The following is a 17,498-nucleotide window of genomic DNA, read 5'->3' on the forward strand; positions in this document are numbered from 1 at the left end:
TTCAATATAATCCAATGAGATGCGACAGTGGTCTTCATGAAAATACTGAGACACAGATCTATGGTGTGTTTCAATGTTAATTTTCCATTTTCCTGCTAAAGACATTATTTTTAATACAAATATTGTGAAAGACAACCTTTTAAAGGTGTTTGATAGCTTGGGGGGGGGGGGTTCACAAAGAAATGCAATACGTTGTAGAAGAGTTACCAAATTCTTATCCTCCTTGTTTTCTTAGTGGGCAGATTTCAGCATTGCTATTCTTTTTCAAAATGTTCCCTAAAAAGGAGTGCCCTCCTTTCCCTCTGTAGTAGAAATAGTACTATAACAGATGTATCCAGTATCTGGTTAACAATGCCCAAAATGACAGCTCATCTTGGAATAAACCAAGTAAGTAAGTGAGCAGGATTACTGAGGATTTACAGTGCTTAACAGTCAAAAGGGAAATTCCTAGCCAAGCACAATATAAATACCTGGAGATGCGCTTCTTTCCCATGAGACAGTGAGGATTCCAGTTTTGGGGTTGGAATCAAGTTCCAAGTTGGTTGGTGGCGACAGAGCTAGAAGTAGTAAAATCATTGTTTTAAGATTTCACTAGATATGCAACAGAAAGAGTTTTCTTTATTAGTTGCTTTTTTCAAAAATGAAACTCAACGTGACTGACAAAAACATTAAAAACAACGATAAAACAGCCCAATCTGCATACATATAACATGTATAAATAGAATAGATGCAAACTCCACCCCACCCCACTAAAAGAAAAGCAGAAAGTTAAGATCCGAAGGTATGGATAAATAAGAACGTTTTTGCCTGGCAGCTAAAATGAGATCTTCCCTGGGAAGATCATTTCATAAACAAGGGGCCACCACAGAGAAAGCCTATTCTCGCGCTGCCACCCTCCCTTAGAATGCAGGGTGCAGATTAGATTATGTGGGGAGAGACAGTCCTTGAAGCATTGGGGTCCTAATCTGCAAATGGCTTTAAAGGTAAAAACCAGCATTTTGAACTGGACCAGGAAACCATCTGGCAGCCACTGCACACAGGCCAGGATTGATATTATGCGCTCAGATACTCATGAGCAACCTGGCTGCAGAAATCTCCAACATTTGCAGTTTCTGAAACATCAAATGTCAAAGAGATGTCAAAGAGAAAAACAAAGAGAAAAACAACTACCAGACTTTTAGAAGACATCTGAAGGCAGCCCTGTTTAGGGAAGCTTTTAATGTTTAATAGATATTGTATTTTAATATTCTGTTGAAAGCCGCCCAGAGTGGCTGCAGAAACCCAGCCAGATGGGCGGGGTATAAGTAATAAATTATTATTATTATTATTATTATTATTATTATTATTATTATATCTTCAAAGGCAGCCCTATTACAGTAAACTAACCTAGAGGTTACCAGAGCAGAGACAACCCAAATTAGACTATCCCTGTCCATATAGGGTAGGGCTGGTGGGGCCAGCAGTGGAAGCTGATGGAAAGCATTTTGCGTCACCAAAGCCACCTGGAAATATAAAACCTAAACATCAAAAGGTTCTTCCAACTTACACCATTTTCTCTGGTTCATGGCCTAAGCTAGCCAGGACATCCTGGGGGCTACCAAAGCGCAGCAGCACCTCATGGCAGTCTGATCCTTATGGGCTGGTCTGCTGGAGGTGTCAGCATGTACCAGGCCCAGGTTAGCAGGAAACAAGTCTTGTCTGTGGTAGGAATACATGTGTGCTACCCCCTCTTCCACATCCACTGGCTCAAATCTGCCTGATTTATTTTATTTTACAAAGAAACCACTCCAAAATAATTCCTCAAACTTCTGTGGGGGATAATGACTTTGGGATCTTTTGCCTGAAAAAGGAGTGTTCGTTATGTGATAGTTAAATATGCCATACGTGTAACTACTGTCTTGGTGATGGGTGTGATCCTCTCTTGGCCATCCATGAGTACTGTGATGGTGTAGTCGTATTGCACACCAGGAGTCAGACCCGAGATAACAATGCTCCCAGACTCAGAGATGACCTCCCTTGGAGCTTCTCCGCCTTGGCTTGGTCGCACACCCAACTGCAGTAGGAAAAGAATGGAGAATTATTCACAGCTAACAATGGCTACTGTAGTATGTACTCCTGTGAAGAATAGCTTAATGTGGATGTACAAAACTATTAGGAGTTGAATTCTGCAAAGATGCATGGTGGAACCCAGGCTTTCTGAGAACTCCAGGCTTTCATTTCAGAAAAGCAGATATCTAGCCCTCAGTATTGTAGAGAAACCTTTTGAAATTGACAGGCACTTATAGTTGCTCATGCTAGAGCAGAGACTACTCTGGGAAAAGGGGAAATTCTGTTTCAGCTTCTGGTTTCTCTGCTGACTCTCCATCCTAACATATTGCCTCTGCTGCCCCTTCTCCCTTGGCTTCTTGACCACTATTAAAAAAACCACAACAACTCTATCTGCAACCAAATGAAATACCAAGTTTGGAAATGTTTAATTATTTCTCTTAAGCATTTTTATGCACTGTAGAATTGTTCGCTCTGGGCTCAGAATTAAGATTTTTCTTGAAACACAGCCTGGACTTTTTTCTTTTCTTTTTTGGCACAAGAACTACCAGAACTAAGAATGATTAACAACAAACATGAAATCTTATGCACACTGGAGCAAGGTTCCCTTTTTGCACCAAGGCCACATTAGCAGGATAACATATGCTAGACAATATTTTCACAACTTCATTTCATCAGGATGCTTCAAGAGTGTGTGTGTGTGATTTCTTGTTAATTTTTGCTCTTTTGTTTACTGCTTAGGAGATCACATTCAAACCACTTTTAACTGCGGATTTTATAAGTTATAAACAAATGTTTGTAGCTGCTCCGGGAAACCTTTGTACTGAGAAAAGGTATATTAAATAGATGCTGAATTATTAAGGAGCCACGGCAGCTTGTGAGAACCTTTGCTTCGATTTCAGTGGCTCCTTGGTGAATGCCACCTCCTTTACCTTCTAATCTGTTGCATCAGGCTTAAAACAAATGACATTCAGCCAGTGTATCAATTGCTACTACAAGTTGTCAAATAGCCATGAGCCATTAGTTGTAATAAGCCCTGAGGTAGATTGGTTTTCATGGCTGTTTACGTGATACCTAAAGTATTGGTAGGGTGGGAATTTGTGGCTGTTTTCTTACCTTAAACCCAATTCTTGGAGCTGGTGTCCAGGTAATAACAATAGATGTTTCTGTCACTTCAGTGGTATAGTGAGGAAGGGCGCCTGAGGGCTGTACTGTAAGATGAAATCACAAACAGAGCTCCCATTTAAACAATATCACGACACTTGGAGATGCCAGCTTGCCATGAACTGTATTTTATATTTTGCCTCATATCGTAAGAGTGTGGTATACAGCATCTGTTACATGCCTGCCACCACCTCCTTTCTTTCCCATGAGAAGGAGAGTTATTGTGACAGCCGAGGGAGGCAGCCATCACAGAAGCTGAGCCCATACAGCCCTCAGCAGGCCAGGCTCAACTTTTTATTATCCCAACTCTGGCCTGCCGGAGCAGTTTTAGTCATTGCCATCGTAGCCTGGCTACTCTTCTTCCTGCGACCTGGTCCTCAGGGTCATGGGCTAACCAAAGGAGAAGATTCATTCCAACAAAACACGTTTACGTGTATGACTGCATATGAACCCCAAACCAGCAAAGCTGGAAGCAGCCCTCTAATTGCTATGGCATAAGGCCTGAGCACTGTGCATTACTTCTAGTTTGCAAAGTAGAGGAATCTCATTCTTTACACCAGCTTCAAAGTGAGTTCAAAGTACTACTCAACAGAGAAAACAACACGGCATAGCTACCCAAACAATGGGTTCCCTTCCTCTGTAAACAAGTAAAATGTTGCCAATTTGGGATAAAAATCCCTAATTAACTGCCTCTGAAGGAATGTCTGCAAGACACCCTGGCTGTTGTGTAGTAGCAACTTTAAGTATACACCCAAATGCACTTAATTAAATAGACTTAGGATGTGGCTCCAAAGTTAGGTCTGGAGAGCCAGCTGAGCTAGTATAAAAATGTAGCCAGCTGCCCAGGAATCAAAAGCTATATTAAAAAGACACCTATATACCAAGTGTGTCCATCCCTCCCACACAGATGACAGGGTGACAACTTCCAAAATCTGTCCCTGGTTCCTTCTGGTGAAAGCTTCACACCACAACTGAGTCACAGCCTGCTATCACCTCCAGTAGTGCTAGACAAGAATGACTCTACCGGGGCGGGGGGGGGGGGACTGGAAGCAATATTAATAAGTATGTAACTTAGATCTTAGTTATCAGGCACATTTAACTTGGAACAGATACATGCCAGGGGACAGCTAATGAAAAACCAAGGCAGCAGTTTTAAGATCAGGAAGGTTCTAAACCAAATATTCTAAAAGTCTGAACCAAATATGGCTCTTTTGTACATGTGCTGGGTCATTGGTCAACTCAACTTTGGAATCAGCCTGCAGCTTTAGTCTCATCTCAAAACACCACCTACATACAGGTGACCAGCAGAGTTACTCAGCTCTACATAACTTGTGACCCACCAAAACGAATGCAGCCTACAAGTCACATATTGTGGCATGCAAGCTGGCTCCAACAGTGCATCACCGCCACCCTGACCTTGCCACTACCCTGCCCCAGCCTCATAAAGTAAGCTGCAGCGATGCCTGCGTTGGGAGGGTGGCAGTGCTACTCTGACCCACCACGCTAGCCGCTGCTGGAGAAGCCTACTCCCATGCTTGGATTTTGCAATGCCAGGAAGGCAACAAAACCAGGAGATTTACTGAGCCCCAGGTGAGCTGCTTTTGCATGGCCAATCTGTGAGAGCTGGACCATGAAGAAGGCTGATCGCCGAAGAATTGATGCTTTTGAATTATGGTGCTGGAGGAGATTCTTGAGAGTCCCATGGACTGCAAGACAATCAAACCTATCCATTCTGAAGGAAATCAGCCCTGAGTGCTCACTGGAAGGACAGATCCTGTAGCTGAGGCTCCAATACTTTGGCCACCTCATGAGAAGAGAAGACTCCCTGGAAAAGACCCTGATGTTGGGAAAGATTGAGGGCACTAGGAGAAGGGGACGACAGAGGATGAGATGGTTGGACAGTGTTCTCGAAGCTACGAACATGAGTTTGACCAAACTGCGGGAGGCAGTGCAAGACAGGAGTGCCTGGCGTGCTATGGTCCATGGGGTCACGAAGAGTCAGACACGACTAAACAACTAAACAACAACAACAACAACATATTGCTGGATCACAATCAGTTCTGATTGGCATTTTCAGTGAGGCACAATTCCCCTTGAGGAAATACAATGGCATTCATAGATTCATAGAATTGTAGCGTTGGAATGGACACTAAGGCTCATCTAGTCAAACTCCCTGCAATGTAGCAATCTCCATGACAGATGGACAGCCAACCATTAAGTCTGTCTACCACAGTGAATTCAGACAATTCACATGATGATTCTTGGCACTTCAAGATGGCTATGTCATGAAACCAAAACTTAGAACTCTCCCTTCAACTAACAGGTAAGTAATTCCCAAAAAGTGTTAGGCAGAAGCTATGCTCAAAGTACCAGGGAACGAAAGGGACCCTGGCCTACTCCTTTGCCTTTTGTACTGGCCACCTTAGCTACTGTTCTTAAGGAGGTTACAGTGGAAGACTCAAAAATGGGCGGCATTTTCCAATGCTAATGGAAGGTGATCTGGTAGGATTAGGTAGGCACAGGGTGGAGCTGGCAGGTTTATTATTACCGGGATACTCCACTGATGACAGCAGGTATCTCAGCACACACAACTACAAACCTTACTACGGTACGTGTAACCTCACACAGCTTCATGTTCTATACCAGGGGTGGCCAACTCCCAAGAGACTGCGATCTACTCACTCACAGAGTTAAAAACTGGCAGTGATCTACCCCCCCTTTTGGGGTTCAGGTCAAGGTTGTTGAGCTTTTTTTTAGGAAGGAAAGCCCTGGTTTTTTGGGTTCAGGTCAAAGTTGTTGAGCTTTTTAGGGAGGAGGAAAGCCACATTTTGGAGGGTTGAGCTTTTCTTTAGGGGAGCCAAAGTTGTTGAGCTTCTTTGGGGGGAGCCAGTGATCTACCACAGATGTCCAGTGATCTACCTGTTGGATGTGCCTGTTCTATACTGATAATTTTCTCTCTCTCTCTCTTTTTATACACAACCTCATCATAAGCCTGGGAAATATCAGGATAACTGAAACAATATCCCAAACTGCTTCTTGCTTACAAGTTGTGAAGATTCCTGTTTCTGGGTTGCTTTGCTGGTCTCCTTTGATAGCCACTAGGGACACACTGTACTCAGAGGCAGGCTGCAAGTTCCTCAGCTGGTATCTGGTGACTGATGGCCCCACGGTGAACTCTTTGGGTTGCCCTCCTGTTGTGAGGCTCACAGTCAGCCGGTATCCTGCAATGCGGCTACGAGGGGGCCTCCACGTCACCAGCACAGTAGAGTCCGTCTCATTGACAAAACGCAGGTTAGTTGGGCCATCCAGTCCTAGAAGGGAAAGCCAAATAATCATTTTACATCATCTTAGGAAGCCATTGTTCTTCCCTCCTCCCCCCCCCCTAAACATTTAGAGCAGGGCTTCACACAACAGTTGCTACTGCTACCACCAGTCAGCATTTATTTCATAACAGTAACCACATATCTTATGCCAAAAGTTAAGAACAGATAAAAGAAAGTACTTCTTCACACAGTGGAACTTGCTCCTAGAGGAGACAGTGATGGCCACCAGTCTAGGTGGCTTTGAAAGAGGTTTAGACAAATCCATGGTGGATGGGGCTCTTGAAGACTGCTAGCCACGATGGCAGCAGGAATGCTTTAGAATACCAGTTGCTGGGGATCACAGGATGGGATGGCGCTCTCGTGCTCCAATCCTGCTCCCTGGTTTCCCACAGGCATCTGGTTGGCCTCTGTAAGAACTGGATGCTGGACTAGATGGGCCATTGGCCTGATCCAGCAGACTCTTCCTAAGTTCTTATGAGCCACTGGAATCTGGGCTCTTATCCAAGTTGGCAGAGTGCTTTATACTTGTCCTGGATATTTTGAGATATTTTAAAGGGGCACAGGTACCTACTCTTTCTTTCTTGGGTTTGTTTCTTACATAAACACATACTGTACCAACTATTGTACTGTTCCCCTTATGCAGAATGTCTTTAAAGGTAAAGGTAACCCCTGACCGTTAGGGTCCAGTCGCGGACAACTCTGGGGTTGCGACGCTCATCTCACTTTATTGGCCAAGGGAGCCGGCAGACAGCTTCCGGGTCATGTGGGCAGCATGACTAAGCCACTTCTGGTGAACCAGAGCAGCTCATGGAAACACCGTTTACCTTCCCGCCGGAGCGGTACCTATTTATCTACTTGCATGTGACGTGCTTTCGAACTGCTAAGTTGGCAGGAGCTGGGACCGAGCAACGGGAGCTCACCCCGTCGTGGGGATTCGAACCGCCAACCTTCTGATCGGCAAGCCCTAGGCTCTGTGGTTTAGACCACAGCACTACCTGCATCTTTAGTTACAGCAATTAACAACCACGCTCACAAAATCTACAGTTCTATCCCTTCATTGCATAGCAAAGAGGCAATACTTGTATGTTTCCAAAACTTTTAAACTAAATTATGATTATATAGGTTTGTTGTACAGATGAAAGGAAAAGATCCATAGATTTCATAAGCAAGTATTCAATTGGTCTGAAGGACTAGTTATCTTGAAGGACTTTGGGGGGGGGTGTTATCAGAGGATCATTCCTTGGGAAATCTTGTCTGTTCTCTTTCCCCATATATTTCAATTATAGCACAGGATTTATGTGAATGTTTTTCAAAATGTGATCATAATGTATGGAAAGCAGAGTTGCAGACACCAGTTACCAGCTCAGGCCATGCCTATGAAGAATAGCTGTACTCAGCACTACTACATTTGGGATCTGATCCATCACTACCCTCAAAATACACAATTTTAAAATTGTAACACAATGACCGCACAGTAGATTGCTATTTTGCTTTACCCTGTCAAGATCATGTTGACATTCTGCATTAATAAGTGTTTTGAGTTTTATAAAGACAGTGGCTGTGACCAAGAATCCTTATGTGTGAGTGCCTATGCATGCGCACAATATTTAATTCAACAGTCTCCACCACCAACTGTTTTTTTAAAACTCTCATGATCTCAAAAAAAGGAAGTCTCAAGTTCAGTTGGAAGGAACTCCTGAACCAGAAAAGTAGCATATGATAAAGAAATTCTCTTGCTGAACTATTCTGGCCACTAATTTCCACATATCTAATTGTAAATAAATATTTGTGAAATATTGAGATTTCTGGCAGGGTGAGGTTGGAACAAATATATAAACATAGTTAAAGGAAATTTACTTACTGGTTGTTTGTTCTCCAGTCAGTGGCTCACTTTCTGTGCCCTGCCCTAGGGCATAGACCTTGAAAACATAGGTTGTTCCAGGCAAAAGCTCTGTGACCTCAGCAAACGAATACCTAGTAACGGGCAGCCTCTGACCATGTTCACCAGGGCGGTTAACTGGGATCGCTTCTACGCGATAGCCGGTCACAGCACTTTCAGGGGGGGTCCACATGATGGTGATTTTGACATCTGTGACTTCCACAAACTGCAATTCCTTGGGTGAAGGAATCACACCTAGCCAGAAAGATGCACAAGGTACACTGAATTGCAAAGTGACTGCAAGGGCAAGGAGGAGGGCTACCCTGGACCCCATATTACAACTGCCCTTTTCATGCTGCCACATTTTGAAAGTAACTGCCCGGTGGGAATGGTTTGAATGTAACCAAAACTAAGTAAAAAGAATGCCCGTTACATCCCACTACCATATCATAGAGGAATTGATGTTCCCTTTTCCAAGGTCCCTCAAAACTCCTTCCCATTGTGTCACTCAAGAAAACCAATCAGCTTCTGGTGGAGTTGGATGAATCCAGGAGGTCCAGTTCCTCTTTCACATTTGGAGGGTGATGTTGATTTGGAGGGACATAGGGAAGAGCAGTGGAAATATAGTAGGCCTTACCTTCCTGTGGTGCTCCTGTGGTCGTCTTCTGGATGAAAATAGGAGAGCTCTCCTGATTCTCTTCCACGGCATAAATGCTAATATTGTATTGGACACCAGGCATCAAGTCACTGAGCGTCACCGAGGTAGCAGACTCTGGTAGGTTGAGTTCTGTACTGCTGCCTTCCACGGATGGAGTATAGACAATTCGGTAACCTAACATAGCCAGAAATACATGGTTAGCCCATGACACAGTAACAAAACCAAATGGGAGACACCTGCTCATCCCTATGTTGAATTGGCCACCGTTATTCTTCAAGCCTTTATTTGATCCTGTACACTTCAGAAAATGAGGACTAATGAGCCTGCATAAATTAAAATTTAGGAGGAATATAACTTTATGAATCACAATTCTTCAGAGCCCTCTGTTTTTCTTAGACAGGCAGCAGGACTGAGAGTCACCTCCTGCATGCCTGAAATATATACTTTTTTGTGTATAAAGGGTTTAGCCCTCAGCTCTACTGCTCTGCGTTTGACTCTCTTACAACTGAAGAAAAACAAAATGCACCAAAATTTAAAAAACCGATACAAGTAAATGAGCCAGACCTGTGATTGGAGCTTCTGGTCTGTTCCAGCTCACAACAATTGAAGTGTCATCAACCTTTTCTACATGGTGTTCTGGAGGGGCATCAGGTGCTGTTTAAGGAGAGAGAGAAATATGAAAGTCATGGCACAAAAAGGAAATGACCAGCTTCAAAGGGAAAACATGGTGGCATGGTGTCTTTCCTTGCCAAATATTGTGTGATCCAACATACCTGTTGTCTGTGTGGTAGACAGAATTAAATCCTGCTCTCCCTCTTCTGAGAGCTCATAGACCTTGACGACGTAATTGCGACCCGGAAGCAAGTCGGAGATACTAACCGAATTGACTGTGCTTGGAAGATCTTTAAAAAGAAGAGATGAAAAACAGGGGATGTTTGTTATGTGCAAACAAACAAATAACCAGGATTCTAGTGCTACAATCCTATGCACATACTTCGGTGTAAACCCCAATGAGTTCAGCAGGAATTCTTTTGAAGAAAACATGTACCGGATTGGACTGCACTGGGCACTTCTGAAAACTCTCCAAAAAACCTGGAGTGAAACTCACCTGGCAAGAAATTAAGAGGCATAATCTGCCTGAATGAAGCCTCCATACACAATTGTATGCAGTTTCAGAAAATTCTAAATAATTCATATATCTAAAATTGAGAGACTTAGATTTTCAATAGCAGAACGAAAGTTAGGCAGCAATCCTTAACATAGCTGGGATTCAAAGGGACTTACTTTTGAGTAGACATTGCTATGAGGACCACCATGCTAGACAAGCTTTATAGGTTGAAATGAAATTAACCCTATTATGTCATCTGCGACTGATGCTCATCCAATCTTACCCAAGTACTTTGGCTCATCCCCATCTTCACTCAGTACATATTCCACACGGAATCCTGAGATAGTGTCTGAAGCAGAAACCCAGGAAACCACAAAACTATTGGCTGTAATTTCTGTGATGGATTCTGAGATAGAAACCACAGAAGGAAGGGCTGTCGTTTCTCCCATCACATGAGTACCTGCAAAGCAAAATTAATATATCAGCAATATTTTCATGGAAGGAAAGACAGGAGAAATCAAGAGCTATTGCTTTACATAGGCTTTGATTTTATGCAAAAGTTTGTTTTAAAACAGACTTTTAATACTTATTTATTCTTGTTAATTAAATTATGGGTTAAAACTGATAGCAAAGGGGCTGAACAATGGGGTGATATGGGAGGATTTCTCCCCTCCCGAATGAAACCAGGACATCAATAAACCCTTGCAACTTGGCTGGCTCCCTGACGGCAGAACACTCAAGGCCTCTGGGTTGGTGTTGTCATTGTTAAAGGACAGCAGTAGATGATTTAAAAAAAAAAGTTAAAAGCTTCATTTATAAATCCTACATAGTTCTTTTAGCAAAAAACTGCAAAACCCGAGCTGTTGAGAAGTCCATAGGCAGCCTCACATTGTAAGACCAACGGAAGACACAAATACGCACTGGAAAGGGAAGACCAAGGGGAAGCTACAGATTTTGAGATGTACAAGCAAATATTCATACCACTTGGCAACCTCTTACTTTAAGGTAAGAAAGACCAGGAAAACAAATATCCCCTGTACCCCTCCACATAAGATATTATGGTGGAAAGTGAACCGCTTTGACTTCACCCACAAAAAAAGTCCTGCATTTGCTTGTTTGCAATTTGGCAGGTTTAATCCATTGTGGAGGAGCTTGTGTGCTTATGAATTTCATCCACTTTAGCAAAAAGGTGAAAACTTTACAGCCATTTTTAGATTCCCCATCATAGTGAATGGCGAACACAGAGGTTTGTTTTATACGGAGGGTCTCAGAACCTGGAACAGATCAAAGTAGGGCTGGGCGCGCGCACACACACACACACAGAATGATATATCAGTTATGTATATCACAATGTTTAACCAGTGATATGTGTCACAATGTTGAAAACCAGACAAGGCAGTCTCGAGCAGGTCGCACGGCCTGGTGCTGAGGGGCGGAGATCGCTCTGGCGCCCCCGCCCTCGCAGGGCGCAGCATGGTTTCCGCGCGGCGCCCTGCCTACCGGCCCGGCGCCCTATCACACCGCGCCACCGGGGGTCTACCTAAAGCCGGCCCTGAAACCAGATATTGCCCAGCCCTAGATCAAAGCAGAGAAAGCACAGAGTGACAGGGAAGCAGACTGGTATTTTTAAAAAATGCACAGTAACAAGGTGAAACGTGAGGCTACTGGATACTGTTCTCTGCCATTACTGCTGGTATAAGAAATATTATGGCAAACAATACTGTAGAACAGGCATGTCAAACCTGCAGCCCTCCAGATGTTTTGGCCTACAACTCCCATGATCCCTAGCTAGCAGGACCAGTGGTTGGGGAAGATGGGAATTGTAGTCCAAAACATCTGGAGGGCCGCAGGTTTGACATGCCTGCTGTAGAACAAGAGCTGGCCATGTGCTAACAGCACAGCAACTACCAGTTCTAATATATGCCTGTTCCCTGCTTCAAGACTGATACACATTAAAGTGAATACTACCAGCACTGCAAACCAAATGTCTTTAATATTATTAGTTATTATTTATTGAATTTGTATACCATCCTGTACCTGGAGGTTAGCGAGACAATGAAATACTGCTTACTTGAAATAGCTGTGGTGCTAGAGGTGGTGAATTCAAAGCGGGTGACTTCTCTCTGGCCATAGTGCTGGACACTAATAAGCTGCCCCTCATAGACGATACCAGGTTTCAGGCCTGAGATAGTGTAAGAATTATAATAGCCTGGGATGGTGGCCTCTTTCCACTTCACTCTGGAATTTTTCTAAAGGAGCAAAACACAGAGGATATTAGGACAGGAATATGACAACAGAGGAAGTCCATGTATCTCCATTATGAGGAAGATTCTCATTTGCTTCCATTTCTAAATATTGTATGTATTTCCTTTACGGGAAAATGATATGGAAGGAGCAGGTGCTGCTTAAAGGAATGCAGAACAAAAGCTTCTTTCAACACTTCTGTCTCATGGACCAATCCATATTTCGAAGAGCAAGTGACACATGCACCATTTTGAATGCACGGTTTGTGATATATCCACTGCAGTTCAGAGAACAATGTACGCAAGGCTCCTGCAGCTTGCTTGTAGGAGAGGAACTTGCATAGTTTTAGCTTGTATGACAAACACCTGCCAAAACTCTCTTCAGTGCAACTATAAAATGTGCAGGAGCACATGCCCTCTTCTTCATCTGGTCCCAAAACAGTCTTTAGCAATCTCCTTCATTAGAAGGCTGGATCTTTTGAAGTGCCTCTATGTAAGGCCCCTTTGGAGGCCTCACTCCGGGAAATCAAGCAGCATTGCCGTGGCAGCTTGCGCACAGACAGCAACTCATCCATTAACTGCTGCATGTTTCCTATTGCAGCAGGAGTGAGGTGAAGCAAGGAACCACTAGACTTCCATCTGACCCCATGAAGCTGGTGGCTCTACCCCAATGCCTCTGACTGAGCCACTCATTGCCAAATACATGATATTTGTGGCACTTTGCTTGTTCCCAAGACCTAATCCCTGCCTCCCTTGGCAGCTACTTTGACACCATTCTTTTCATCTCGAAAAGGGTCCTTCTTCACTATACAACCCAGACTAATTATGGGTCATTGGGTGGAAGTGATGGCACACTACCACTTAGCCAATCAGATTTGGCTGCATCTCTTGACTTCGCCTGAAATGACGGAAAGGAACATATTCCTGTAACCATTGCAATGAAGTTGCTGCCATTTTTACTGACCTCTGCTTAGGAAGCATCAGCCCAGTGATCACATGGCTCCCCTGTCTACCACGAACATTTTCACCAGTGCCCATAGTCCTCCCTGCAAAATCCAGCTGCAAATCTGAGGATGGGTGTTTCAACCCAGTTCATCCTCTTGGTTTAGGCTAGGCCACCAACCTTGGCACACTTACAGAAGATAGAGATTGTTAAGTCCTGAAATGAATTTAGCCTTAAGAGTAAAAAAAATTACTCCTATTGTATTGCCATGGTAGATTGTAATAACAAAATTTCATCTGCTTGCAAAAGACTTCTAGATTCTTGGGAATAAAAAAAAGTTGCTCCACAAATGACACATGTGCTTACTGGTTTCCATCGGAGGATGTACTTGGAAATGTGAGAGGATTCAGGTGCAACCCACTGGACAGGATGAGAATCAGGATGAATTGGGACATCTGTGATAATAACTTGAACAGGGCCGGTAGAACCTAAAATATAATTTTTCCCCATTAGTCTACTTACAGCTACATCTATGCATCTTTTTCAAGTACATTTATTTTCGTATTTCCCTCCTGTCTCCAATATTCTTAGTCCACCTACATTGTACAGTAATATGAGGATCATGTTCAACTTTTTTTTCTTTTTGGCAAAACACAACATAATCTTCAAAAGTTACCGGATTTTTCTGTGCATAACACGCCCCCCGCCCCCCGTGTATAACATGTCCCCTATTTTTGGGGACTCAAATTTATGAAAATGGGGGAAGATGACCCCCGTGTATAAGATGACCCCCGTTTTTTAACATTCTTTTGGAGTAAAAAAAATAACAACCTAGTCATATACACAGACAAGTACGGTATTCTCATGGTGGGATTCACCAGCAAATGAAATGTGGAAGCAGGTAATATACACAAGTTTTTGTGATGTTGGCACATCACAAAAGGAGTGTGATATGGCTGCTGCATTACACATGCAAGGGATTTCCAAATGTCTTGCATTAATTTTCAAATCAAACCACACTCAGAACTTACTGGTTCCCCTTTTCCCTCTTTTATGCTCATAACAACCAGGTGAGGTAGGTCAGACTGAGAGTTAGCGATTTGCCAGGTCACCCACGAGCATAAAAAGTTATTAAATTCACAGCCCCTGTTTTTCATTTTATAGATGCTCAACTCATTTTAACCTTCGGTTTGTTTGTTTTGTGCCACCTGCATCAAATTTCCAGCTAAATGCTGATTCAGTACAGCTTCTGAATGAGTGTATGGTGTTTAGTGAGCAAGACTTACAATCCCCACAGCACATCAGCAAGGAACTGTCTGGCTCTGTGGAAACCTCTGTTATTTTAGCAATTAAATTCTTCCTTTTAAAGAAGTTTCCCTTTGGTAACTTGTTTGGACAACTGTACAGAATACATACCTGTGGAAACTTTTTAAAGCTTCCATAAAAACAAGCCCCCTCCCATGCTGGGGGCTAGCTTTGAAATGGTCTCAACTGCCAAATAAGATACTCAGGAACTGGGTTGTTTGATTTACCTGCACATTTTCCACCCACCGTGTATCTAAGAAGAGGCCTTGGCTACAATTCTGAGGGTACACATATTTCACATAACTCCTTGAGATGGGTTGTTGTAACAGTCGCACAAGAACACCAGGACTCAATTATAACGGCAAAAGCCAACCAGAGGAACCTGAGGACTTGACTCAAGTGTTTTCATTTCACGTGCCTCAAGATATCGCTTTGGAGTAGTGATACTCGTGCAGGCCACACTCCACCTCATGTTCTATTTCCTGTGTCTCACTGCTCAACCAGCCCCAAAATAAAGGTAAAGGTAAAGGGACCCCTGACCATTAGGTCCAGTCGTGACCGACTCTGGGGTTGCGCGCTCATCTCGCATTATTGGCCGAGGGAGCCGGCGTATAGCTTCCAGGTCATGTGGCCAGCATGACAAAGCCGCTCCTGGCAAACCAGAGCAGCACATGGAAACGCCGTTTACCTTCCCGCTGTAGCGGTTCCTATTTATCTACTTGCATTTTGACGTGCTTTCGAACTGCTAGGTTGGCAGGAGTTGGGACCAAGCAACGGGAGCTCACCCCGTCACAGGGATTCAAACCGCCGACCTTCTGATCAGCAAGCCCTAGGCTCAGTGGTTTAACCACAGCGCCACCTGGGTCCCCCTGCTTTTCCTTAGGACATCCCTATTTTCATGGAGAAATGTTGGAGGGTATGGAGTTATGCGACCCACTAGTCAAGCGCCACCTGGGTCCCCTAAATAAGTCTTGCTATTTTCATGGGCGCTATCTCAGAATTGTTATTCTGAGGTCATAGAACACTGCCCACAGGAACAAGGAATCCCAGGGTGTTTCAGCCCTGGATGCGTGCTGACCCTCCAGAGTCAGCATTATTGTTCCTCTGGCGAACTGTGAATCCCACAAAGTATTCTTTGTCACAAAGAAGGCCTAATCTAAGAAAACCAGTCCTTAATTTTCCATCTACTACTGCCCCTCAAAGAATGTTAACTGGCAGCAGTCATGGGAAGAGTCGAATCCAGTTCTCCAGCTTCCTATGGGAACAATCTTCCATGTGGACAGTTCTAGGAATTGTTTTGTGCAACTGTGACATTGTTAAATGCCTTGAACATGTCAATGGAAAAGCAGGATATTAACTCAACAAATAAATAACCTTGAGTGGGGCTGTGAAATTGGTCTGGGCTGCATTTCATTCAACATTTACTGTTCCCATCTCAGTACAAAACATACATATTTTGCAACAGGTGGAGCATAGTACACGCATGTTTAAATGTATGCCACTTTTCTCCTGCAAAATTCATAAAAATGGAACCCAGTTCTTTCCTGATTACTACTTACTTTTCCCAAGAAAAGTTTGTGTTACTATGTTCTCAGCTGGTGCAAGTTACGTGTACTCAGTTATCTATACGAGAGAACAAAATGCAAAGAGCAAAATCGCTTCCTTCTTCAACCTCTTGGACATTCCCTTGAATAAACAAATTAGAAGTTCCAATTTGGGTGAGCACATAAGTGGATGAATGGATAACCCTGCCTTGCAGTGATGGGATTTAACTACCTTTTAGAACTTTCTGGCCATATAATCCTGCAGCCAAGTTCACTGACCCACAGCAAAGCAAGACAGCAAGACTGTCTCGGTCTCCCCCTAACAAAATACTATATATTTCTCACTGACTCAGCCTGGAACAGAGGTATCTTTTGTTCCTTCATCTTCAATGGTGTAGGATATGCAACTATGCTTGAGTTAACACACAACAGAGCTCCAGTCCAACCTCAAACCCTGTCTAATCCTATATCAGCAAAAAATTGGGAAGAAAAAAAGACACACTTCCCAAGCAAGTCTTGCAATTCCAGGGCTGTAATCCCAGAATCAATATGCGGAAGCAATAACTCCTGCTTACTCACAAGTTATTTATTTTATGGGATAACTAGGCCACCACCTACCATTAGGCCACTGTTATGCTCATCTGTAAATTTAAAAGCTAGCAAAAACAAAGCTGCAAATGCAGTTTGCAAGCCCAAAGGTTAACTCAACAGCCTCTCTTATCAATGTATGTGCATAAGGCTGGAGCAGAACAAACAAACTCATATCAACCACATCTATGTAAAATTCCTGGAACTGGATGATCAGGACAGTTCAAACATTTTGTTCAGAGAGCTGATCATGCCAGTTACTACAAGCTATCATCCTTGCCACAAAGCTGTTAGAAGTATAGAAGCAGCCCCACCAGGAGGGGGGGGGAGTATCCAACAGTGAGCTTCAAAATCCTTTTTTTAAATAAAAAAAATCACTCTGACGGCTAAAAGAAGGAAAGGTGTGTGCAAGTGAAGAGTAAGCATTGCCCTGAAAATCAATATGGCAAAGAGGCAGCTGGAAGGATGCTAAAATGATAATAATTTAAAAATCACAATGTCAATAGTATAAGAGACCCAAATGTACAATGGAAATAACATTAAAGACATGCAGGTTTAATTCATGGGACACATGATTACTTTCTAACTTCTCTCTCTTACATTAAAAACATGATCAAAACCCTAAAAAATAAGATTCTTAGGAAACCGGATTCTCTGCAAAGTTCTGATCACATGGAATCACTGAAAATAAGAAAAC

At 43.3% G+C, this 17,498-nt stretch overlaps 1 protein-coding gene across 1 annotated transcript in view; it reads right to left on the reverse strand.

Annotated features, from left to right (window-relative positions):
- The window catches only part of FN1 (fibronectin 1), a 77,090-nt gene that overhangs the window by 35,284 nt on the left and 24,308 nt on the right, over positions 1-17,498 (reverse strand). The window contains exons 12-22 of the mRNA XM_060273482.1: positions 13,731-13,907; positions 12,250-12,427; positions 10,462-10,638; positions 9,844-9,972; positions 9,635-9,724; positions 9,050-9,244; positions 8,395-8,667; positions 6,255-6,521; positions 3,163-3,257; positions 1,885-2,053; positions 471-557 (exon numbers count right to left, since the gene is read on the reverse strand). Of these exons, the coding sequence (XP_060129465.1) occupies positions 471-557; positions 1,885-2,053; positions 3,163-3,257; positions 6,255-6,521; positions 8,395-8,667; positions 9,050-9,244; positions 9,635-9,724; positions 9,844-9,972; positions 10,462-10,638; positions 12,250-12,427; positions 13,731-13,907 (1,837 nt within the window). The remainder of the gene's footprint in view (positions 1-470; positions 558-1,884; positions 2,054-3,162; positions 3,258-6,254; positions 6,522-8,394; positions 8,668-9,049; positions 9,245-9,634; positions 9,725-9,843; positions 9,973-10,461; positions 10,639-12,249; positions 12,428-13,730; positions 13,908-17,498) is intronic.

The sequence above is a fragment of the Zootoca vivipara genome, chromosome 1 (assembly GCF_963506605.1).
Source record: "Zootoca vivipara chromosome 1, rZooViv1.1, whole genome shotgun sequence".
Taxonomy (NCBI): Eukaryota; Metazoa; Chordata; class Lepidosauria; order Squamata; family Lacertidae; genus Zootoca; species Zootoca vivipara.